Raw genomic sequence first — 25,641 nt, forward strand, 5'->3', positions numbered from 1 at the left:
AGCTCTACTTTTAGTTTATTGAGGAACCTCCAAACTGTTCTTCATAGTGGCTATATTAATTTACATTCCCACCAACAGCGTACAAGGGTTCCATTTCCTCCATATTCTTGCCAGTATTTGTTATTGCCTTCTTTTGGATAAAAGCCATTTTAACTTGGGAGAAATGATACTTCACTGTAGTTTTGATTTGCATTTCTTTCATGATCAATTATGTTGACTACATCTTCATATGCTTGTTTGCCATTTGTATATCTTCTTTTGAGAAATATCTATTCAGGTCTTTCACCCATTTTTGATCAGATCATTGTATTTTTTCCCTACAGTTGTTAGAGCTCCTTATATATTCTGGCTATTAATTCCTTGTCAGATGGGTAGTTTAGAAATATTTCCTCCCATTCTGTGGGTTGTCTCTCTACTTTGTTGATTGCATCCTTTGTTGTGCAGACATTTTTTAATTTGACGTGATCCCATTTGTCCATTTTGCTTTGGTTTCCTGTGCTTGTGAGGTATCACTCAAGAAATCTTTGCTCAATCCAGTGTCTTAGAGAGTTTTCCCAACGTTTACTTTTAGTAGTTTCACAGTTTGCAGTCTTAGATGTGACTCTTTAATCCATTTTGATTTGATTTTTGTATATGGTGTGAGATAGGGATCTAGTTTCATTCTTCTGCATATGGATATCCAGTTTTCCTAGCACCAATGATTGAAGAGACTGTCCTTTCCCCAATGTATGGCCTTGGCAACTTTGCTAAAAATTAGTTCACTGTAGATGTATGGTTTCTGGGTTCTCTATTTGATTGCATTGGTCTATGTGCCTATTTTATGCCAGTATCATGCTGTTTTGTTTACTACAGTTCTATAGAATAATTTAAAGTCAGGTAATGTGATTCCTCCAGTTTTTTTTCTTTTGGCTCAAGATAGCTTTGGCTATTCTGAGTCTTTTGTAATTCCATATAAATTTTGGGATTGTTTTTCTATTTCTGTGAAGAATGTCATTGGTACTTTCATTGCAATTTATTTTTTTACTTTAAAAATATTGTGGAAATTTCCTTATGTCAAAATATTCTGCTTCAACACTAATTTCATAGCTATATAGAATTCCATTTTATGAACATAGCATTTGTAAGTCACTATCTAGTCAGGGAAGCAGAAACTATATATTTAATGCAGAAAATGATTCAATGCTAGTAATTTGCTATAAGGTACAAAAAGTACTGAAAAAACAAAAAGGACAAAGGTGTATATCAGTTAGCTATTGCTGTGTGACAAACTAATTTAACTTACTGGTTTTATTTTAAAAACAATTCGATAGCAATTTAGGCTGGGCTCATCTTGGTAGTTCTCTGGTCTCAGCTGAACTCCTTCCTGCTGGTTTTGGGTTGACTTTGCAGATTGTGGCTGTGCTCCTTTACATATCTGAGTTATCAGCAGAGACAAGAGAGCTGGCTAGACTCTGATGCACATGGTTTCTCATTCTCTAGCAGGTTAATCTGGGCTTATTCCCATGGCAGTCATAGGGTTCCAAAAGAGTGAGGAGAAGACGGTGAGTCCCCTTGAGGCCTAAGCTTAGCACTATCACAATGTCATTTTCACTGTCGTCTATTGTTCAAAGTAAGAAACAAGGCTAGCCCAGATTCAGAGAGAGAAGAAATAAATTTTACTTCTTATGGGAAGAGCTGCAAAGTCACATTGATAAAGGTCATGGAAAGGGAAAGAAAGAATTTTGACTAGTTTTACAATTGACTACAGTGTGTGTTACCTAGAGACCAGAAACCTCTATTACTCCTGGGCTGGGACCCACAACCTATAACTTGATGCTGATCTGTGAGTGATGCTAACACTGCTGCTTTTGGGGGTTTTGCTCCCACTGAGTAGGAGTACAGGATGCTACAGCTTTACTAATGCTGTCAAAACTGCCACAGATGTTTTGGAAAGAAATGGCTACCTATAGTCACTGTTGCTGTTGCTACTACTGCTGGAGGGACTTCTGGAGACAGAAAAAAAAAAAGAGGTTTCTTTCCCACCCCCACCCCCACCCCCACCCTGACACCTCATAGTTTCTCCACCAGTTTCCCATTAACAAATCTAACAGGAGGCTAATTGGAGAAAACAATCTGAGAAATGTAGTTTGCGGGTTTCTAGCTCCCTGTGATACAGAGAGAACACTGAAAGTATAACTGGGAGCCAAGTGAAAAATTACTGCACAACAATGTAATGTTTTAAACTGATCTCCTGTTGCTGGATATTTAGATCATTTCAAGACACAATGTAAGTGTAAAAAGCAAAGCCATCAGTGAGATAGTTTCTGAATCCAGTGGACAATATTTAATTTCCAGGAGAGGTATTTAAGAAGGGATATGTCCTCCTTGAGCTCAGCAAGAAAAAGGTAATACATAAAACAGAGCAGCTCTAAGTAACTCTATTCTAGACATCCAAGAATAGATTTGTGTTCATTGTAAAAGGAAGAACACTGGAGTTCTGTGCATGTGGAGTAACGATTATATAGTTGACCTCGAAAATTCTTGTCTTCGCATTATATTCTCATTTGGTTGAGATCTGCAGAGATTATTCTTAAGTTATAGTTTTTGTACCTTGAAATACACAAAAATTTTACTTGTATTGCCAATTATACCAGTAGCCACAGAATAACCATAAGGTCCTGATAATTTTTCAAAATGTGTTTTTAGGGTTTAGCCTCTATACATAGCATTTTTCAAATGTTTTCATTTTTACCATAAATATAATTCTTATAAAAAATCAAGTGAGCATCTGCAGAGGTAGAATTTCTTCTTAATAACATTCAGAGATGGTCATGTATGTTTATGCTGATTTTTTCCCATAGACACTCTAGTGTATTTTGTGATTATAATCACTGAAGTAGGATATTATAATTCTCTCCTCTAACTTGGAAGTTAAAAATTACGTATAATGTGTTTTGCTCGTAGATCTTATGTTTTAATACAGTTAAATTACATCATAGAATTCTATAGTATGGATATGCTAACATTTATTTTATCATTTGCCTTCCTATGTAGAGTACAAGCTCCCTGAGGACAGGGGCCTTGTTTTTTTGGCTCACAGTTATATCCTTAGTACTTAGAATAGTGCCTGGCAAATGGTAGGTACTTAAAAAATTTGTAGAATGAATGAATATATGGCAACACATTATTGATGAATATTTAGATATTTTCTATTTTCACTATTCCAATAATGAATTTTACAATTAGTATTCTTGCAGATGTATTTTGTACATGTATTTATCTTCTTTTTTTTTTTTTTGAGACGGAGTTTTGCTCTTGTCACCCAGGTTGGAGTGCAATGGCGCGATCTCGGCTCACCGCAACCTCCGTCTCCTGGGTTCAGGCAATTCTCCTGCCTCAGCCTCCTGAGTAACTGGGATTACAGGCACGCACCACCATGCCCAGCTAATTTTTTGTATTTTTAGTAGAGACGGGGTTTCACCATGTTGACCAAGTTGGTCTTGATCTCTCGACCTCGTGATCCACCCGCCTCGGCCTCCCAAAGTGCTGGGATTACAGGCTTGAGCCACCGCGCCCGGCCACATGTATTTATCTTTCTAGGGCAATTCATGGAGGAGAAATTACTGGGTCAAGGAACGAAAACAAAATTACTCTAACCCCTCTCAAATTTGTCCCATGTTCAGGGAGTCCCCAATATGAAGGGAGGTAGAACTCATATTTACAAACCCGGTCTCCCTAGGTATCATTTGAGTGCTACCACTGTAAGTCTCACTAATGTAGTCCTGTTACTAAGTGGCATTGGCTTTTTAATTCTTGTTTAGCTTGTTCTGTTTTTGGGGAAATTGTCTGAGTCTCTTATGTTTCTACCTCATGTTCTGATCCATTCAACTGTCATTCTGTTGAAACAAGAACAGTAACTTTTGTCCCTACTATTTTTTGTTGAACAAGCTATATTGGCTACAAAACTGTGCTCCCAATATCTTCATAAATTTTTTTTTTTCTAATTTAGCTTTGTTAAAATCATCTCATTAACCCCCAAGGCTATGGAGGAAAGGTGAGGGCCTGCCTCATTCATTTCATGCCTATATTGGGCTATCCTCAGAACGTTCCCAACTCTCTGACACTAACAAAGGCTCCTTGAACCATGTTTTCAAAGGTCAGTTCTTTCCCATCTTCGGTTGAGTGACTTTTGCAAACATACCCTTGACAGGTCTAGTCTGAGTCCTGTAGGTGTTTCTGAATCCCAGGGTAAAATGTCATTTGGGCTGCTCACGTAGAGATCCTAGAAACACTCAGATATATTTAAAAATATAGAAACACATGAACAGATGAAATTTGAATGTTCAAATTTCATATCAGCAAGTTTTCAAGATAGTTCAAGGTTTCCCCCCCTTAAATCCTAAAACTTTAATATTTTAATCTTTTTTTTTTTTTTTTTTTTTTTTTTTTGAGACTGAGTTTCACTCTTGTTACCCAGGCTGGAGTGCAATGGCGTGATCTCGGCTCACCGCAACCTCCGCCTCCTGGGTTCAGGCAATTCTCCTGCCTCAGCCTCCTGAGTAGCTGGGATTACAGGCACGCGCCACCATGCCCAGCTAATTTTTTGTATTTTTAGTAGAGACAGGGTTTCACTATGTTGACCGGGATGGTCTCGATCTCTTGACCTTGTGATCCACCTGCCTCGGCCTCCCAAAGTGCTGGGATTACAGGCTTGAGCCACCGCGCCCGGCCAATATTTTAATCTTTTGGGCAGAGGGCTTCCTTTATAGAATATTCTTTCCTGATTACAAATGTAATATATGTTCATTTAGAAATGTTCGGAAATAGAGGAAATATAAAAAAGAGAAAATAAAATCACCTATAACCTCCCTTCCCAGAAGCACCACTGTGGAAATTTTACACACTTTTTTTTCCAAACTCTTTATGTTTTTTACATAGTTAAGGTCATATTGCATATATATTTTTTGTTGTTTGCCCTTTTCTTAATAACAAAACTTTTCCTTTGTGACTACAAGTGCTCTTCATATACATACTTTCTAATAATTGTTTATTAGCCCACTGTTTGGATGTACCATATATTATCAGGGTTGTGTATTTTAAAAGCTGTCCTGAACGTTTAATCAAACTAAAAAGTCAGTCATATTTTCCTTCATCACCCAGATCCATTCAGTCCTGAGGGCTATCTACTCTATTTCCAAATGGTTTACCTGCTACAGGGTTTTCAATTCAAGTTGGAACATCTTGGAAGCCTTAAAAAAATATTAATTTTTGGGACACCATCACAGACTGATTTAATCAGAATCCCTGGGGGATGGAGCTTAGGCATTCATATACCTAAAATCTTTCCAGCGGATTTTCATATGGCCAGGGTTGAGATGTAATGCTCTGGCCAGCCCCTCCTCTCCAGCCCTACTGCCACATTTCTAGATGAAGCCCTCCCTCAACTCCCAATTAGACAAGTGCAATTACCTCCTAATTCTTTTCCTGTTTCTCATCTCTTTCTTTGGCAACCTCTCACCCTTCATACTGCTTCCCAAGTTACTTTCCTAAAACATAGGTGAGATCACATAGCTCCCCTATTGAGAGACCTTCCACTGCTCCCTACTGCCTACACTGGCGGGTCTAACTTGGCCTGAGCAAGGCTTTCTGCCACCACAGCCCAACCTATATTTCTGTATTTTTTTTCCTCCTTTAGGTCCTTGTATTAGTTTGTTTTATTTTTCTGATAACAGAACACCTGACACTAAGTAATTTATAAAGAAAAGCAATTTATTTCTTACAGTTATGGAGGCTGAGAAGTCCAAGGTTGCAGGGCTGCATCTAAAAAGAACCTTCTTGCTGATAGGAACTCTGCAGAGTCCTGAGGCAGTGCAGGACATCACATGGGGAGGGGGCTGAGCATGCTAATGTGCTAGCTTATGTCGCTCTTCCTCTCCTTATAAAGCCACCAGTTCCCCTCTCATTATAACTCATTAATCCATTAATACATTAATCTATAAATGGATTAATTCATTCACGACTGCAAAGCCCTCATGACCCAATCACCTCTTAGAGATCACATTTCTCAATACTGCTACATTAAGGAATAAGTTTCAGCATGAGTTTTGGAGGGGACACTGAAACCAAAGCAGTGTTCTAGCGTGCCTCATCACTTTTCTTAGAGAGCTTTCTGCTTTTGTTCAAACTGCCTTTGTTCATGCTGTTCCTAGCCCGTAATGATCTCCTTCTCCAATCCTCAAAGAACACCATCATCTTATTCATACTTCAAGGCCCATTTCTAATATCATATCCCTATTCAACCAGTCAACAATCATCTTTTGAGGGACTACTGGGCACTATTCATTAGTTCAACAAGTTTTTTGAGTTCTACTGTATCTAGGTGCTGAGGAGATAATAGTGAACAAAAGACAAAAACACCTTTCCCCGTAGAGCTTACATTTTAGTAGGAGACACAGGAAAAAAAAAACACCCACCCAAGCACATTTTCATAAATAAGAAAATGTTAGATAAATGCTATGCAGAGAATTAGAACGTATAGTGACCAGGTGACCATTTTTGTTTGAAATGGCCTCTCTGAGGAGGTGACATTTATACTGAGATCTGAATGACAGGAAGGAAGGGACCAACCATTCAAAGTTTAGGGGGCAAAGCATTCCAAAGAGACGATCAGCCAACGTGAAGGTTTTGAGGTGGAATGAAGTCTATGTTTGGGAACAGAAAGAAGGCCAGAGCAGCTGAAGCACGGGTCCAAAGCGGGAGCAGTGGCAGAGAGAGTCAGAGCCAGTTTATACAGGCTTTTGTTGTTTTGTTTGTTTTGAGACAGAGTCTCACTCTGCCCCCCAAGCTGGAGTGCAGTGGCACGATCTTGGCTCACTGCAACCTCTGTCTCCCAGGTTCAAGCAATTCTCCTGCCTCTTCCCAAGTAGCTAGGATTACAGGCACGTGCCCCCAACACTTGGCTAATTTTTGTGTTTTTAGTAGAGACAGGGTTTTGCCATGTTGGCCAGGCTCATCTTGAACTCCTGAGCTCAAGAAATCTACCTGCCTCATCCTCCCAAAATGCTGGGATTATAGGCATGAGCCACTGTGGCCAGCTTCATATATGCTTTGTAAGTCAGGGCAAAGAGTTAAAATTTGATTCCAAGTACATTGACAGGAAGCCACTAGAGAATTTTAAGCCAAAGAGTGACAAGAAATGGTTTGTGTTTGAACAAAATCACTGTGGTGTTATATGAATAACAGATATAGGGGGTGACAGTAGGAGCATTGATGCTTTGGTAGCAGTCCAGTTTTCCTTGAATTACTTGCTGAATTTGAAGCAAATAGAAAGCACACACTTCTCTTACTCTTAGGCAAAAGATCAAAATTCTTAATGTCACCTAAAAAGACCTGGATGGGCTGACCTCTCTCCAGCCTTCTCTATACCTTCTTGGCCTCCTGCTATTGAGCCTTGCTGTTCTTCCTTCAGCTCCTCAACCTACATCTTTCCTTCAGGTCACAGGACACTTGGACTTGCTATGGTTACATATTACTTTTGTGTGTGATAAAATACACTTAACATACAGTTTACCATTTTACCTATTTTAAGGTGTACAATTCAGCAACATTAAGTACATTCACACTATTGCACAATCATCACTACTATCTAGCTCCAGGATTTATTTGTTACCACAAGAATAAACCCCATACCCATTAAGCAGTGCCTCTCCATTAGGGTTAGCCCTTGGCAACCACTAATCTGCCTATGGATTTGCCTGTTCTTGAAAGTTCATATAAATAGAATTATACATGTGCATCCTTTTGCATCTGGCTTTCACTCAGCATAGGGATGTTTTCAAGGTTCATCCAAGTTGTATCATGCATCAGTACTTCATCCCTTTTTATGGATGAATAATATCCCATAGTATAGATATGCCACAAAATAGATTTTGTTAATCTATTTGTCACTGGACATTTATTTAGGATGTTTTCACATTTTGGCTATTGTAAATGGTGCTACTGTGAGTTGCTTGGTGATATGGTAGCTGTGGTTATATATTGATGCATTATAGATCAGTGAATCTTAGACATGTGATAGTTTCCTGTGGCGGCTGTACCAAAGTACCACAAACTGGGTGGCTTAAAAAAAAAACAAACAGAAATGTATTATCTCACAGTTCTAGAGGCTAGGAGTCCGACATCAAAGTGTCAGCAGGGCCATCCTCTCCGAGACTCTGGGTAGAATCTTTCCTTGCCTCTTCCTAGCTTATGGAGGTGACTGTCAATCCTTGGCACTCTTTGACCTCTACTTCTCTTGTCACAATGGCCTTCTCCCTATGTGTCTTTGCGTTTTCATATGACCCTCTCCCTGTGTCTCTTAAGGATATTAGCCCTTAAAAGTGCTTGGATTAAGGGCCCCCACAACTCCAGTATGACTTTGTCTTAATGATATCTGAAACAACCCCATTTCCAAATAAGATCACCTTCTGAGGTACTGGGATTAGGACTTCAGCCGCACCTAGTCTGAACTTCAATATATCTTTTGAAAGGACACAATTCAATCTATGATAGATGACAGACATTACTGTGCATCCGACTCCCTTGGGGATCTTGTTAATATGGGCTTGGAGTGGGGCTTGAGGTTCTGCATGTTCAAACAGCTCTTCTAGTGGATGTCAATACTACCAGCTCAGGGATAATGTGACCAACATGTTCTGGTTTGCCTAAGACCTTCCTAATTTTAGCAGTGAAAATCCTGAATGCAGGGAAATCCCTTAGTCCTGGGCAAGCTGGGATGTCCTGTCACCCTATATATATATGTCACACGCCACAACTGGAGAGCAAGGATTTAGCTACGAGCTATGTTAATTTATCTATTAATTACATTACTGAATATTCATATTTATTTTTACATTTAAATGGTGTATTTTTGCTAGAACAGTCCAAGTTTTCAAGAATCTGGACCTAAGAGATATTCCAAAAATGCTCCAAACTGTGAGATGGTTAGTTTACACTGATGGGTGTCTTCTGTGAATGTTATATATTAACTCACCAAATTATGATGCTTAGCAGTGTCACTGTTGAACCGAACATTGAGATTTCTGACCCCTTCACAGAATAATTATACGTGGCCAAGACCTTTTGATCTTGCTGGGCTTGAAGTCTTCAGTATCCTTTCCCTGCTGCTGCAACAGTTGGAATCAGCTTGAAGACTGTAAGAATGAAAGAGAAAGATCCTCTCTGAAGTTGGGTTTAAGTTCATCACAGAACAGGGCAATGAAGCTCAACTCTTGCTTCATATTCGGACCACCTGAAGAGCTTCTAAAAAAACTAAGCTTTCACCCCACACCAAATGACTCAGAATAGCTGGGGTTGGGCACAGGCATTCATAATTGATTTTAAACACCAGGTGATGCAAATGAGTATCCAGCATTGAGAATCAGTGTGGCAAGATCTTTTTATAACAGACACCTTGCTCAATCTATCCCTTCTTTCACCTGCATCGATATTCCACCCTTCTATGCTCACATACCCTTTTGTTATGGTTGATAATTTCCTTAATAGGCTCTCCTCTTCCTCAGATTTGTCTCCTGTTTATACAGTGACCTTATTGACCTGAGATCATTATAACTTGATAGAGGTAATAATTACTCCTGTAACAACTGACCTTGGCAGGTTTTTCCCAAGCCTTATTGACTGTTTTTTTTACTCTTTCACAAAAGGTATCCTTAATATCATCATTCACGACTGAGTTTACCTGTGATAGTGTTGCTTTTTTTTTTTTTACTAGAGTCTCAGCAATCAAGCTAACTCTCCCACTGAATCTGTTATGTGTGTTCCTCTATAAACCATATCTGGGTGGAATGTACATTTTTATTGTGATATAATTAATGTATCATAAAAGTCATCCTCTTAAAGTGTACAACTCAGTGGTTTTTAGCAATTCACAATATTGTGCAACCACCATCACTATGTAATTCCAGAACATTCTCATTACTCTAAAAAGAAACCCCTTAACCATTAAGAGTCACTCCTTATTCCTTCCTCCCACTCCCTGCAACCACTAATCTCTTTTCTGTCTGTATGGATTTGTCTATTTTGGATATTTCCTATACATGAATCATTCAATATGTGGTATTTTGTGTCTGACTTCCTTCACTTAGCATATTTTCAAGGTTTATCTGCGTTGCATTGATCAGTAGTACTTCATTTTTTTTAGTGGCCGATTAATTTTCCATTGTATGGATGCATCGAATTTTACTCAACCACTCATCAGCTGACGGATATTTGAGTTGTTCCCAATTTTGCTATTGTGAATAATGCCGCTATAAACATTCATATACATGGTTTTGTGTGGGCATATATTTTCATTTCTCTTGGGTAAATATCCAGGAATGGAGTTGCTGGATCACATGCAAACTCTATGTACAACTTTTTGAGGAACTCCATATTGGTTGTGAACATTATTTTTTGATCTCGATGTGGCTCTCTTTTATAGGAGGGAGGTGGTCTGTACTTGTTAGGGTGCGGCAAATGATTCTCAGGTATATTAAATAATTTTCTGTTATCTGTTAAACATTGTACGTGTAGGAAGAATGGTGCCTCATACGGACCTTGCCATTTCGTTTTATCGTTTCAAAATGTAAGAAATATCTAAAAAATGGAGGAGCCTGCAGATACCTGTGGTGGCGGCGAGGATTTGGCGTCTCAGCTCCTGGATTCCTGTCCGTCCCTCCAGCTGTATCTCCGGCCACCTGTCACAGTCTGTTCCTGGCACAGACAAGGTCTGCTTGTTGCCAAGGACATGACTACTGGGCCACTTCCATGTGAGAAGGCCCTGGTGGGTGTCAAAATGCAGAAACGTGACTGACTTGGGGGGCACCCATAAATTTTCCATAGCCAGGTGCAGTTGTCCCTGCAAACGTAACGCCCTACTGTATACAATGCAGAAATCTAAATGCCAGGGAGGACTGGGAGAGGTTCCGGTGACCTCTGACCCTGCCTATAAATTCTCCCATTCCCTCCCTCCGGTCCTGCCGCGCCCGGTCTCGCCTTGCCTTGCCTGCCTCGCCTCTCTCCTCCGCTGAGGATCTGAGCCTGCGCGGGATTGCGGACGCGGGCGGTGTTTTCCGCATGCGCAGTCGCTGCCCAGCCCGGCTCTTTCAGTAGGAGCCCCGCGCTGTGCTCGCTCACGCAAGCGCACGGCCTCGCCTGCGCGCTCACAAGGCCTCTCGCGGCACGCGCCTCCGCCCCGCCCCGCCCCGCCCCGCCTCCTCCCCCCTCCCGCGCGCCCGCCCTCCGCTGCCGCCGCCGCCGACGCCGCCGGAGCTCTGTAGTATGGCATCGAGGAGAATGGAGACCAAACCTGTGATAACCTGTCTCAAAACCCTCCTCATCATCTACTCCTTCGTCTTCTGGGTGAGTGCCCGCGCCGGGCCAGTGGCCGAGCCGCTGTCCATCGGTCCCTATGATGATGCTGTGAGAAAGGAAGTGGGGAGGAAAACCCAAACCAAAATCAAATCTGGGACCCCTCTTTAAGGAGACAGGCGCGGGGTGCTGGGTCGGGGATGCAGGATGCCAAGGTGCAGGTCTGGGCTGCTGGAACCCTGGACCTCGCTCCGCGCAGGCTGCAAGGGGCTGCGTAGTGGCGGTTACTGTAGGTTGTCGACCTTCCCCGCAAATTTTTTAATGCATTAGTGTTTTTTTAATCACCCGGGATAGGGTCAGCTCCTGGGGAAAGTTGCGGGTTTATTTGTCTGTTTTCCTCGCTGTACACCCTTCTCTCCCTTCCCCTACCAGCCGGTTCGCGGCGCCTCTTGGAGCTAACCTGTGGCCGACTAGGAGCGGACGCGGGAGCGTGGCGTTTAATCTCGAATTCCCAGTTATTCCCAACCCCACGGGTCTGCGGGAGGGAGGCACCAGAAGCACTGTGCCTGCCTGGCTGGGCAAGGGCGACCAGAGTCCCAGAAGCGCACGATGGGGAGCAGGCGTTGTCACCGCGTGGAGGCGCACGAAAGGGAGAGGGTCTTACATAAGCCTGGGGCATCTTTGAGGTTTCTTGGTGACCCAAGAGATGAGTGTTTGGATTCCTTTCCTACCTCCCTGCATCCTTACACTCCCTATCTGGTCATTCTATCACTGCATGAACACAATCCGCAGCGCCCTGGGGGAGGGTCGCCGCCACTTGGTGATAGAGATACCGCCCCAACTCTACTCCCCATCTGTCCAGTGTTGCCATCGGTCCTTGAAGCTCAATGCAGAAGGGTGACGTCAGCCCCTCAACCAGGGCCGCGGGGGGCTGTGTGGTGCACCTCGCGGAGGGATGTGCCTTTCTGCGCGGGGGAGCAGAGAGGAGGGGGAGGAGGAGGGGGCTCCAGGCTTGTGCCTTACCTCATCCTGTTTGGCAAATCATGGAATCAGTGCAGGGCTGACACTGCAGTGATTCACTGGGAGAGGTGCGTGGTACTTAAAGAACATTCCCCGTTATTTCTCTTTTCATGTAAATGACCTCGTCTCCCCTAGTTCCTTATTCCCATAACCAAGCTACAGCTATCCCGCAGGGGAATGAATATCGAGCCTCTTCCCCCCTTGTCCCCCAAATCTGGGTCATTTTAGCTTCGACGGCATTCATTTTGAAATCTGAGGCTTTGTAGGAAAACCGAGAACAACCTTTGGTTGTTTTTCTTCTTGCACCACCCTCCCCCCGCCCCCGCCCCTCACCCACCACCACATATTAGCCCTAATTTTCCTTTGAAACTGGAGCACAGTGCTGTATGAGGTACCGAGAACCAGCTAGATGGCAAACCAGACTGTTTGCAATGGGCAAGGAAGGAGCAGAGATTTACTGAGGATCAAAAATATTCCTAATGCCACCGGGCATTTCCTTATCGCTGGCATTGGTGATTCTTCAAGTCGAGGAAGGTATGGACCCTCCGGATCATGAATATCAGGAGCTCTGCAATGAGCTAGGATAGATTAACTGGCATATTGCACAAGGCAAACACAGAAACGGACTTTATTTGGACTGATAACCACACAGGTTGAAATGTCTCAGTAGTGGAATTGTGAGCCATGCACGGATGGATCATATCATCTTATGCCCTGCCTGTAAAAAGCAATAACACATGCTGATTGCTGAAACTTCCCAGTAGCCATTCCTGGGAACTGGTTTAGCTTTTTATGTGTTTCCTTAAATCTCTTTTTGTTTGGCTCTTTATCATTTACTTGACTTCCTATTTATTACTGGAGTAAACCATATGGGGGGTTATTTTTAGCTTCCTTAAAAATAAGGTTTACAGTGCACATGAAGAAATGTTGTTCTTTCAGAGTCACTGCAACCTGGTAAAGAAGGGGATCTTCCAGGCTGAAGCTTTTCACATGAACACTTTAACTCTCCTTGCTTACATTCCACCCCCATGAATCTAATTACTTAACGCCCCCAATACATCTTAAACAATCACTGCATTTTATGTCCCCCAGAAGTTCCTTGATGCCTTCATCTTAAGTTTTTCTACTTTCAAGATTTTCATAGTTTCAAATATTTACCTGGAACATTTTCAGTAGTTTAAATACTTGTTGTTGTAATCATTTCATACGTTACAACCAAAAGAATAAGATCTCTTCAGATGTGTGAGGGTATTTTAAACAAGACATTAAGTAGCCTTATTGAAAAATGATTCACCTGCCACAAAAGCCACCTATTTAAAGTATATAATTCAGTGAGTTTTAGTATAAGTAGCACAGATTTTAGTATATCATATAAGTGATATGTATTTCAGTATATTTAGTATATTCATAGATATGTGCAACATCACCCCAGTCAATTTTAGAACATTGCATCATTTCACAAGAAACCCATGTTTCTTTAGCTGTTATCTTGTTTTCCACCCAATTTCAGCTTCTCACCCTCATGCCCACCCCCGCCATCCCGAAGCAACTACTTTCTGTCTCTACAGATTTCTGTATTGCAGACATTTCATATAAATGTAATCATACAATATTTGCCCTTTTGTGACTGGTTTTCTTCACTCAGCATAATTACTTCAAGGTTCATCCATGTTGTAGTGTATATCAGTACTTCATTCCTTTTTATGGTTGAATAATATTCCATTGGATGACTATAGCACATTTTGTTTATCCATTTCTCTATTGGTAGACATTTTAGTTGATTGGGTCTTTTGGCTATCACGAATGATGGTGCTATAAACATGTACAATTTTTTGTGTGAACATATCTTCTTCATTTCTGTTGGGTATGTACCTGGGAGTTGAATTGGTAGGTCACATGGTAATTCCAAGTTTAATTGTTTGAAGAACTGCCAGCCTGTTTCAGAAAACAACAACACCCTTTTACATTACCTTTGACCATGAGGATTCCAATTTCTCCACATCCTTGCCAACCTTTGTTATTACCTGACTTTTTTATTATAGCCTTAGTAGGTGTGAAGGTGGTGTCTCACTGTGATTCTGATATGAATTTCCCTGATAAGTAATGATGCTGAGTGTCTTTTTTTTATGTGCTTGTTGGTCATTTGTATATCTTCCTTGAAGAAATGTCTATTCACATACTTTGATCATTTTTAAATGTAGTTTTTTTTATTATTAAGTAGTAAGAACCCTTTATATATTCTGGGTACAAGTCCCTTATCAGATATATGATTTACAAATATTTTTGCCTGTTTTGTGGGTTGTCTTTTGATGGTGTCCTTTGAAGTACAAAAGTTTATTTTTATTAAGTCCAACTTATCTACTTTTTTTCTTTTCTTGCTCATGCTTTTGGTGTCATATTTGAGAATCCTTTGCCAAAACCATGGTCACAAATATTTACCTGTTAAATGTTTATAGGAATGATTCCTCAGTTCAGTAAATGCAGTTGATGAATCTTTCTTTAGCACCTAGAAGTATGTCTGGCACATAGTAGGTACTCAAATATTTGTCAAAACTTCTGGGATTATGCTAGGTAATTTACAAAAAGATGACCTTGGTGTTCTTTAAAGTGGAAGGTGGAGGAAAGATTAAACAGAATTGTTTCCTTTGTGTTCTTTGTGAGTTGTTTTAATAAGAGTTTTTACCTTTCTTTACCTTAATTTAGATTTAGGACTAGAAGGCATTTGAACTTAAAATGGTGGTAGAGCAACAGCATCAAAAAGGTTGACATACTTGCGCATATGTTAAACCAGAAGTATACAGTTTTGAAAGAGAGATTATTGTTTTACCTGGCTTCCTCTTCTGTTTATAATCACACACACTCTCTCTCTGAGGCATTTCTCTAAAGTAGTGGTTCTCAAAAGGGGGCAGTTTTGCCCCCTTCCCATATTTGGCAACATGTGTAGATGTTTTTGGCCATAGCCTCAGGGAAGGATGATACTGGCATTTAGTGGGTAGAGGCCACAGATGCTGCTAAACATCCAACAGTATACGAGGCAACCACTCACAGCAAATAATTACCTTGCTCAAAATGTCAACAGTGCCACCAGCCTCTGCACTACTGGACTTACATAGTAGTAAGTCCTGTGAAGAAAAAATGGAATGTTACGCAAAACTCTATATTTACTGGTGTTTGGAACCACCATAGCAGAGCATGTGCAACACAATCACATGCGAAGAAAAGCATTCTCTGTGGTGTATCATATAACTATTTGAAGACAAAAGGTAGGTACCTCTTTGTGTAATTGTGTTCAAATGGATGGGATGATTTGTCTTTCATTTAAATAGTATCACCTGAATGCTATGTAAACAAGTCCTTTATTTTTCTTGATTTGTATGTTTTATTTTCAGGTTTATAGAAGAGAAGGGAAAAACACACTTAGGAGTAAGTTATCCTGTGCTTTAAAGACTAGCAAACAGTGTCTGGCCCATAGTAGGTTTACTCACTAAATACTTTATTTTCCTTAATGAATGAATGAATGAATAAATGAAATTTTATTGACTACTCTTGGGCTCAGTTATTTATTTCAACTCACTTCAATGGGGAAGTTTTTAACAACAGTGTTATTTCTAGTCTACCTGTAGTGATTTAAATGCACTCCTCCAATAAATATGTGGAAAGAGGGAATAGTGGATTTTACACAAGGACTTGTTTATCCTAATGATAGTTCAATCATTATATTTTTGTGATCATTTAGTTTGTCAGACATTTTAGTTATTTAAATTTTTTTTTTTTTTTTTTTTTTGAGACGGAGTTTCCCTCTTGTTACCCAGGCTGGAGTGCAATGGCGCGATCTCAGCTCACTGCAACCTCCGCCTCCTGGGTTCAGGCAATTCTCCTGCCTCAGCCTCCTGAGTAGCTGGGATTACAGGAACGTGCCACCATGCCCAGCTGATTTTTTGTATTTTTGGTAGAGACGGGGTTTCACCATGTTGACCAGGATGGTCTCGATCTCTTGACCTCATGATCCACCCGCCTTGGCCTCCCAAAGTGCTGGGATTACAGGCTTGAGCCACCGCACCTGGCCTAGTTATTTAAATTTTTAATTAGAATTTGTTAGGCATGAATAAAAAGGTAGCTATCTTGCCATATATATATATATATATATATATATATATATATATATATATATCTCCTTCCTTCACAAACAACATTTTCAAGATTAAGCAAAGAAATGTAATATATATTTTGCTCAACAGGTAAATTTTTGTTTGGTTTATACATTTTTAATGTATTTTAAATACTCATCTGAGTTCTAAGCTAAGATTTAAATCCACCACATGTGAAGAGAAATTTCCTTGATTAATTCCAGTGTATATTGGGCCTGATTTCTTCCTTGATGATCTAAGAAGGTAATTAGCTTGTCAATAGTGCTATCAAATTCTTTTATGGTGAAATATCAGTGATTTTTTTTTTCATTTGAGAAGCATCACTAATCTTTTTTGGAAAAAGTAATTTAAAACAATCATCATTCAATTTATTTTTGTCCAGAAAGTTTAGGTACTTGGGATAAATAGAGGGAAAAATCTTAAAGAGCAACTGCTAACCTTTTAAAGAGTGTTTGAATTTGGGCACCTTATTAGTCTGTTCTCATGCTGCTAATAAAGACATACCCAAGACTGCATAATTTATAAAGGAATGGGGTTTAATTGACTCACAGTTCCACATGAATGGGGAGGCACCCAAATTGTGGCTGATGGCAAATGAGGAGCAAAGTCATGTCTTACATGGTGGCAGTCAAGAGAGTTTGTGCAGGGGAACTCCCATTTATAAAACTGTCAGATCTTGTGAGACTTACTCATCATCACAAGAACATCACAGGAAAAACCTACCTTCATGATTCAGTTATCTCCCACCAGGTCCCTCCCACAACAAATGGGAATTATGGGAGCTATCAGTCAAAATGAGATTGAGGGGGACACAGGCAAACCATGTCAGGCACATACTTTATAGTTATTCTTTTGCACATCAATACAATTCAGTTATTCATTGGATGTCTATTACATGTAAGGCATTGAGTACTAGCTGTTGTTTTTGGCATTTTACTTGCATTTTAAAGTAACATACATATTCTGTTTCTCAATTTTCCAGTTTTAGATGTTATGTGCTGTCTTCCCACTATGGAAGATGAAGATTTAGCCTTCCTGCCCCTTTCTCCCATACTGGTATCTTCCCTACATTATAGTAGACCCTAATATATCATTTTATCATGATCATATTTTGGTTAGAGCAGCAGTCAGTGATTTCATTAATATGACTAGGTAAACCTAGTCACAGCTGAGCCGTGTAGTGTGTATATTATGATTACTTGCATAGCTTTCTGTTTTCTCTGCAGTTAAGAATTGCCTTGTTTGATCCTTTGCTTTTTAATTTCCATGTTCACTGCTAATTTATCTCTGTACTTTCCCCAAGATCTGTGTTTCTTCACTCAGTCTGTTCAAACACTTCATGTGCCATATCAGTTTCTCTTCCTTGGAGGCATTTCTCCCAAAGCATTCTGATCTTCAATCTGGACTAGTATTTTCTGGGCCTTTGAAACAGTAGACATCATTATAATCTTCCTTCACCATCATCCTGGTGCATCCTGTCTCCGTTTATGTTGGATCCTCGGTTTTTGAGATGACATGTCTTTCTCTTCCTTGGTTTTTTTTTTTTTTTTCATTTTGGTGGAGCAAGTTTAATAATTTTCTAGAGAGAATGTATTGGGGGATTAATTTTTTGAGCTCTTACAGGTGTGAACATCTTATTTTTCTCTTGCACTTAATTTGATCATTTGGCTTAGTGTAGAATTGTAGTTTGGAAACCATTTATCCTCAGAATTTTTCTGTCTCTTTCTACCCCAAGTCTTTTTCCTGTTTGTTAGTGTTGAGAAATCAGATGTTATTCTGATTCTTCTTGAATCCTGCTTTTCTTTTCTGAAAGTTGTTATGATCTCTTGCTTGCTCTGAAATTTCACAATAATATGCTCTGGTATATGTCTATTTTTAATTGTTTCTTGGGTACCCTTTCAATCTGGAAATTTTCTGTATACCTTTCAATCTGGTCCTTGAGTTTGGGGAAATTTTCTTTTGTTTTTTGCTTTCTTTTCCTTCATTTTTTTTTTTTCTGTCCTATTTGGATGTTGGACCTCCTAGACTGATCTTCTAATTTTCTCCCCTTCTATTTTCTACCTCTTTTTTCTTTTGGCTCTGCTTTCTGGAAGATCACTTCCACTTTATCTTGCTGCTATTGCATCTTTCATTTGTTTCATATGTTAATTTCTAGAAGCTTCTTTTTGAGGTCTGAATGTTCTTTTTTTTAGCATCCTGTTTTTGTTTCATGAATGTAATATACTTTTAAAATCTCTCTGAAAATATTAGTGATTTTTTTTTTAGTTTGCTTCTTCCTGCATAGTTTCCTTCAGACTGCTCTGTTTTCTGGCATATTACAGGCTTACCTCAAATTTATGGTCATGCTTTGCTCTCTTTTCTGTACATGCTTAAGAGGGGGCACTGTGAAGCTGATTGGAAGCCCTTAGCATGAAGTAGGTGTTTATCTATTGTAATTTGGGTGATTTGACTGGGCAGTTGAGTTTTAGGACCAAGGTCAATATCTTTAGGTCTCATCAGATTTCCTACAGAAGAATCTTCTAATTGCTCTCTGAATAAAGAAGGTGAGAATATAGAAGTGTCTATGTACAGTACATACACCTTTGCTTAAGCTCCTGTTTTTGGTGTAGAATCCATGTCCACTGTTATTGTATTACCCAGTTCAGAGACCATCTGTTTCACCCTCCAAAGAATAAATCTCTAAACCTATAGTAGAATCAGGAGAGGCCAGAGACAGGAAGTTGAGGTCGGGGGGCGCTAATTGTTTTACAAAAAACTCCTACTGGAACCTACTTATTTTAGCTCCTCTTTCCTCCCTAGTTCCAGGTGTGCATGGAGCTAGTAACTCCTGAGTCTTTTGGGGGTGTTTGGGTGCAAATATTTTATTCTGGGCTTCTCTCACAGCTGCCATAAGATTTGGCCTTTTCTCAGCTTTGAAGAGATCATTGTGGTTGTCTCCTCTCTTTGTTATTGTAGGTTAAAAATATTCTTTTAGTGTCATTTCAGTGGAGTTTTGGGAAATAGCCAAGGTAAATGGATGCATTCAATCCATCATCTTTAACTGGAAGTCCTTTATAGCTGTATCTCTACATCAGATGGTACTAATTAAATACCCAGTTGATTGTGAGTGATTGAATAGAGCATCTAAAACAGCAGTAGTCAGGCTATTCTAATAAATACTGGTATCCATTTTTCTATTTTAAAAAAGCTTTTGGATTTCAAGTGACGTGTTCTAGGTTGGAACAGGCTTACTAAGACACATCCTCTATAAGGTCATCTGGTCATCAGCGACTGGACAAATGGAAATGAAGCTCCGAAGGTTGCTGCTGCTTTTTCTGCCCTTCTAATTTCTTCCCACCGGATGAACTCTCATGTGTCTTCTAACCTAATTCAGACCTTGCTGGATTAATTTAGTGTTTATAGTGTGGTGTGTGTGTTGGGGAGAGGAACTTGATGTTAAACTGACTATTGCTTTGCTGTTTTTCTGTTACTTATTATGGGACTTGTACTTTATAATCTGGAGTTTTTTCTTATTTTATCAACTTAACTTACCATATACAATATGCAGTTAGGAAGTGTGAACTACCTACCTTTTATAACATTTGGAGAACATTAAGTCTTTTTCACTCAGTCATTGCTTGGAAATGAGCTTAATTTTGGTCCAAATAGAATGAAATGCTTTTTCTCCGTTCTAATCACAACTAGAGTCCTTGATTTGACCCTATTGTGAGTTGCATTACTTATCATTCAGTGATTCTTCTTTATATACTGCTTTAAGTAAGCACCTCAGAAGGTGCTGAAAATTGAAAGTCATCCGTGATTGTGTTTCTTTGTTTAAACATGTTAAACCCTTGACATAGATGACTAATGCACTGCTAAACCCATTTGAAACACACTTTAAAAATATTTTTTTATGTCTTTTTCTCCTTTAGTCCCATTACAGCAACTTCCAGTCTGAGTTACCTCCTCATGGCAAGCAGATTGTTGGAATGCTGCTCTTAAATTTCTTATTTTGGCTGTTATTCCCCTTGCCATGACAGAATGTTTTTCAGTCTTGGCTGAACATTTTTTTCATCTTACTGCAGAGCCCCAATATTCATCAAAAAAAAAGGGTGTAGAGGAAAAAGATAGGAGAGGGTTTTCTTTGTTTTGTTTTTCCTTTTGGTTATTTGACCAGTTAAACAGGTAAGCATTTTATTTATTTATTGCCTTTTTAAACATTTATTATTACTTTTATAGATTTAGGGAATATAAGCGCAGTTTTGTTACATGTATATATTGCATAGTGGTCGAGCCTGGGCTTTTAGCGTAAAGCATTTAAAATAGTTTAAGATCACATTTTGACTCTGAAAGATTTTTCTTTCATGCTTTCTGCAGGATATGGTGGGCTTTTCCCATCATCATCTGTTTCTAGGAGGAAGTCCAGTTGCCTTATACTAGAGGATGATGAGGTAGGTCAGGCACAGATACTGGTGAACAGTCTAGATCAGTGATTCTCACCCTGTTTCCCATAGATTGCCTAAGGGGCCCTAAAAAAGATGCTTAGATCCCATTCTAAGAGATTCTGACTCAGTTGGTCTGGTTGGGATGCCAGCATTGATATACCAAAATATGCTCCCAGGTGATTCACCTGTGCAATTAGGATTGAGAAACATTGATCCAGGGAGAACTCAGTAGATAATAGCAGGCTTGATTCACTTGAGCCTTCTGGATCCACAGGTAGTTACGGAGTATCTAACCTAGTATTGGTAATATTAATTTGGTCTTCATTGCCTGAGAGACTGGAACCAGGTCTGCAGTGTCTCTCAGTAAACCAAAATGGCCTTACACTATTAGCAGACCATGCTGATCGTTCCTGACTAAAACAATGTGTATCAGAATCACCAAGGACATTTTAAAAACACAAATTCTCAGTCCTATCTCATAGAGGTTAAGGTTTTGTTTTGTTTTGTTTTGTTTTTTGAGACAGAGTTTCGCTCTTGTTACCCAGGCTGGAGTGCAATAGCACGATCTCGGCTCACCGCAACCTCCGCCTCCTGGGTTCAAGCAATTCTCCTGCCTCAGCCTCCCGAGTAGCTGGGATTACAGGCATGTGCCACCATGCCCAGCTAATTTTTGTATTTTTAGTAGAGACGGGGTTTCACCATGTTGACCTGGATGGTCTCGATCTCTTGACCTCGTGATCCACCCAACCTTGGCCTCCCAAAGTGCTGGGATTACAGGCATGAGCCACCGTGCCCGGCCGAGGTTAAGTTTTAATTGATATGAAGAGAAAACTGGGTGTGTGAGTTAAAAAAAAATCCCAAGGTGATTCTGATTCCTGGGATTTAGCTCTATGGGCTGTGATGCCATTTGTTATACATGAATTCTTACCTCATGAATGCTTTCCTATGATATGATCTGTGGTACCATAAACCTAGGTCGAGGAGAGTATTCTGCAAAACAAGATGTAGCCAATATAGTATTTTTGTTACCCACTTAATTGGTCTTTGGCAAGGGTCTTCAAGTGAACTCTTGGAATTTGGAATAGTTTCCATTCCTTAGGGGAATCTGTTTTTTTTCCCACGGTTGTTCTGAGAAGTTAGGGGAAAGTCTTGGTTTGTCAAAGACAAACCTCTGTCAAAACATGAGACCATAATCCAGCATGTAAAACAAAAACCAGAATTCATTATTTACTGGAGTAAGAGACAACTGTGTTAGTCAAACATAGTCTATGAGTGAAGCAGATTACTGATATTTTTTGGAAGTATAGCAGTGTTTTGGTTATAGAGGCATGAGTGGTTGAACTTGACCTTAGAAGCATGGTTATTTGAGTGAGACTATTATTGATTGACTCTGAGAAGCATGTTCATTACAGTGTGTCTTCTGCTGTTTGGTTGACCTTGAATCGTGTGAAGCTCATTGTAATTGGCTTCCAGAAGTGTGTTCCCTGAAGCAAGTTGAATTGTCATTGATGATTAGTCTGAGGTGAATTGTCCTTGATCAAATAGGTTTAAAAGCTGGTGCTGGTGGTTACTAGTTACCATGGCTATTGAACAATCAATCATTTTCTCCCTCTTAGTACAGAGATTTTTATTTTTACCTCAGACTGCTAATTCTTCTTAGTGAAATTAAGTTGCTTCTGCACCTCAATTCTCATTCTTCAAACATGATCATGGTGATGTATAGAATTCCTGGATCAGTTCATTGTTCTAATCACTCCATAAACACTAATTAATTGTTTATGATTTCCAGGGATTGGAGTAGGACTTCCCAAATGTAGACTCCTTTGGGGTTGAAAAGGAGCCCGAATCTTGATAAGACTGGGTGGAAAATGTTGCTTAACATCCTTTCTACATCCCCATCTCTATTTGGGTTGAAGTTCTATTTCTGGTGAAGCTTTTGAGGACTTCTAGCTCCTCAAAATTTCTATTTTATATTTTGAAACATATCACTCACTTGATATTCTTTTAACTATTGCCTTCTATCACAGAGGATTTAAAATTGGACAATGTGAAGTCTTGGCAGGCACATTTGATGTGTGACCTTAGGCAAATCACTTATTTTCTCTGAGCCCCAATTTCCTCTTTAGAATTGAGGATAACTGTGATTACCCACTTCAGTCTAGTGTTGATGGTCAAATGACATTCAAGTGCTTTATAAACTAAAGTGTGATACATATATGTTTTGGCAACATTATTCCTTAGTGTGTAGTGTTTCATCTTTCTGAGTTTCTTCCACATGGGAGGTACTGTATCAATACTTGTTAAATAAATAAATTGATCAGAACATTCACCATCCTGGAAATTAAGAATGATTCACTTTTAGGGTTTTATAGTTTGCTACCAAAGAGAGCTGAGTTAACAGAGTGGATTGAACAGGAACCAAAAATTGGACTCACAGAGTTTGGTCCTGTCATTGGGATAAAGGTATTTCTATCTAGGGTGAAGAAATATAAATATGACACTTAACGTTAAATGAGGACTTGGTGACTTCCATCATTCTTTTTGAAATAAACTTTTATTTTTGGAACAGCTTTAAGTTTACAGGAAAATTATAGAGATAGTGCATAGAGTTCCCATATATGATATAACCATTTTCCCCTATTACTAGCAGCTTACATTAATATGGTACATTTGTTATAGTTAATCAATATTGATATGTTTTTATTATCAGAAGTCCATACTTCTTTCATATTTCCCTAGTTTTTACCTAGTATCCTTTTTCTGTTACAGGCTACCATTTTACATTTAATAGTCATGTCTCCTTAGGCTCCCCTTGGCTGTGACAATTTCTCAGACCTTTATTGTTTTTGACCATTAACAGTTTTGAGGAGTACCGGTGATACTTTTTGTAGAATGTCCCTCAACTTGGATTTGCCTGATGCTTTTTTCATGATTAGAATGTAGTTATGTGCTCTGGGTAAGAAGACCACAGAGGTAAAGTGCTGTTTCAATCATATCCTATTAAGGATACATACCACCAACATTATTTATCACTGTTGATACTGAGTTTGATCACTGGAGTGAGATAATTTGTCAGATTTCTCCACTGTAAATTTGTTCTTTTCCCCGTTCTCATACTGTATGCTTTCAAAGAAAATCACAATGCACAGTCCACACTTTAAAGTTATGTTCTACCTCCTTGAGGGTGGAGTATCTACCATTATTTTTATTAACAAAGACTGTTAGGTAAAAGTAGCCCTTCCCCCATATCCAGAGCCCACATCCGGCAGGCAGCAACAAGCCCCAAGCACAAACAACCCTGGGTGACTCAGCAACCTTCTGCCCAGCAACCGATCAGACCAATCACTGACCGCCTCTAGAGGTTGATCTGCCCAGCAACAAGACTAGCCAATCGCTTTCCCCGCGTCAGCCCGCCAAAACCCGTACACGCCCCGACAGCAGCCCGCCAAAACCTAGCCACAAGGCTCTTCCCTCTTCTTTGTTTAGCCTCCACCAATCATCTCCTCACTTTAGCCCGCCAAAGCTAAGCCAACCCTTGCACGTCACGATATTCCCACTCCGCCCATGTCCAACCGCCACCAATCACTCCGCGACACCTCGCCTAAACAGGCCGCCACCCCTATAAAAACCCTCTCTGGCAGCTGCTGGGTGCAGCTCTTCCCTCTCCCGCTCGAGTTGCCTGCAGACCCCAATAAACCTGGACTCAGCCCAACGGTTCCTTGGACTGAATTATTTCGGGAAGGGTCTCTGCGGGTCGCACAAAGACGATTTTCATTCAACAAATATTAAAACCAATAGTATTTGTTCAAATAAGTAATAAAATACTAAAATTATTTGAGCTGATAAGAAACTAGACAGAGATTCTTGTTTACCATTATTATTTATGATTTGGTTTATCTAGCAAATGCAGTAAGAGAAAAATTAACATTGGAGAAAGAAAAGATAAAATTATTTTTTTCAGATATAGTTGTAGTAAACTAAATAACCCAGGAGATGCTAGGAAAAAGCTACTAAGAAAATTTGGTAAGGTGGCTAGATATAAGAGAAATATACAACAATTAATTGTTTTTTTTTTATTATTTCAGCATAAGCCTTAGGAAAGAGAGGAAGACATTTCATTCAGATCAGCAACAGAAATCATAACTACTTCAGAGTAAAGTTAGTAAGAAAGGCAAGGCTCTTATATGAAGAACAATAAAATCCTATTTAGGGTCATAAAATGAGATCTGAGCAGATTAAATGACACTAGGTGTTCTTGGGTGGGGAGATTTAGTATCATAAAAATATCAGTTTTCTAAAAATGTTTATAATGTATTTCCCAATAGAATACCAACAGGATTTTGGGGAGGGGAGAAGAGATGGTACTTGATAAAATTATATTGTTTACATAGAAGAATAAATACCTGAAAAATCAAGAGATATTTCTGGGAGGAAAAGAAGTATATGCCTTACTCATTATCAGAATATACTATTGTGGCAGAAAGACTCTAAGATGGGCCCCATAACCTCACTTCCTGATATTCATGTCCTTGTGTAATCCCCTGTGCTTGGGTGTGGGTGGGACCTGTGACTTTCTTCCAATTAATAGAATATAACAAAGTGATAAAATGTATATGACTATGTTTGCATGATTTTATTACATAAAACTGTAAAGTCTATCTTGCTGAAATACTCTGTTCCTATCTGGCTTTGAAGAATCAAACTTTTATATTATGAACTGTCCT

General features: G+C 39.6%; 1 protein-coding gene and 1 long non-coding RNA gene across 2 annotated transcripts in view; one reads left to right on the forward strand and one right to left on the reverse strand.

Annotated features, from left to right (window-relative positions):
• Positions 1–11,029, reverse strand: part of LOC141582769 (uncharacterized) — a 42,814-nt gene extending 31,785 nt beyond the window's left edge. The window contains exons 1-2 of the long non-coding RNA XR_012515640.1: positions 10,639–11,029; positions 9,011–9,170 (exon numbers count right to left, since the gene is read on the reverse strand). This is a non-coding gene — a long non-coding RNA (uncharacterized LOC141582769). The remainder of the gene's footprint in view (positions 1–9,010; positions 9,171–10,638) is intronic.
• A 207-nt stretch (positions 11,030–11,236) lies between these two features.
• TSPAN7 (tetraspanin 7) overlaps positions 11,237–25,641 on the forward strand; it is a 126,505-nt gene continuing 112,100 nt past the window's right edge. Inside the window, exon 1 of the mRNA XM_010334819.3 lies at positions 11,237–11,376. Within this exon, the coding sequence (XP_010333121.1) occupies positions 11,296–11,376 (81 nt within the window). The 5' untranslated portion in view covers positions 11,237–11,295. The remainder of the gene's footprint in view (positions 11,377–25,641) is intronic.

This window comes from Saimiri boliviensis, chromosome X, assembly GCF_048565385.1.
Source record: "Saimiri boliviensis isolate mSaiBol1 chromosome X, mSaiBol1.pri, whole genome shotgun sequence".
Taxonomy (NCBI): domain Eukaryota; kingdom Metazoa; phylum Chordata; class Mammalia; order Primates; family Cebidae; genus Saimiri; species Saimiri boliviensis.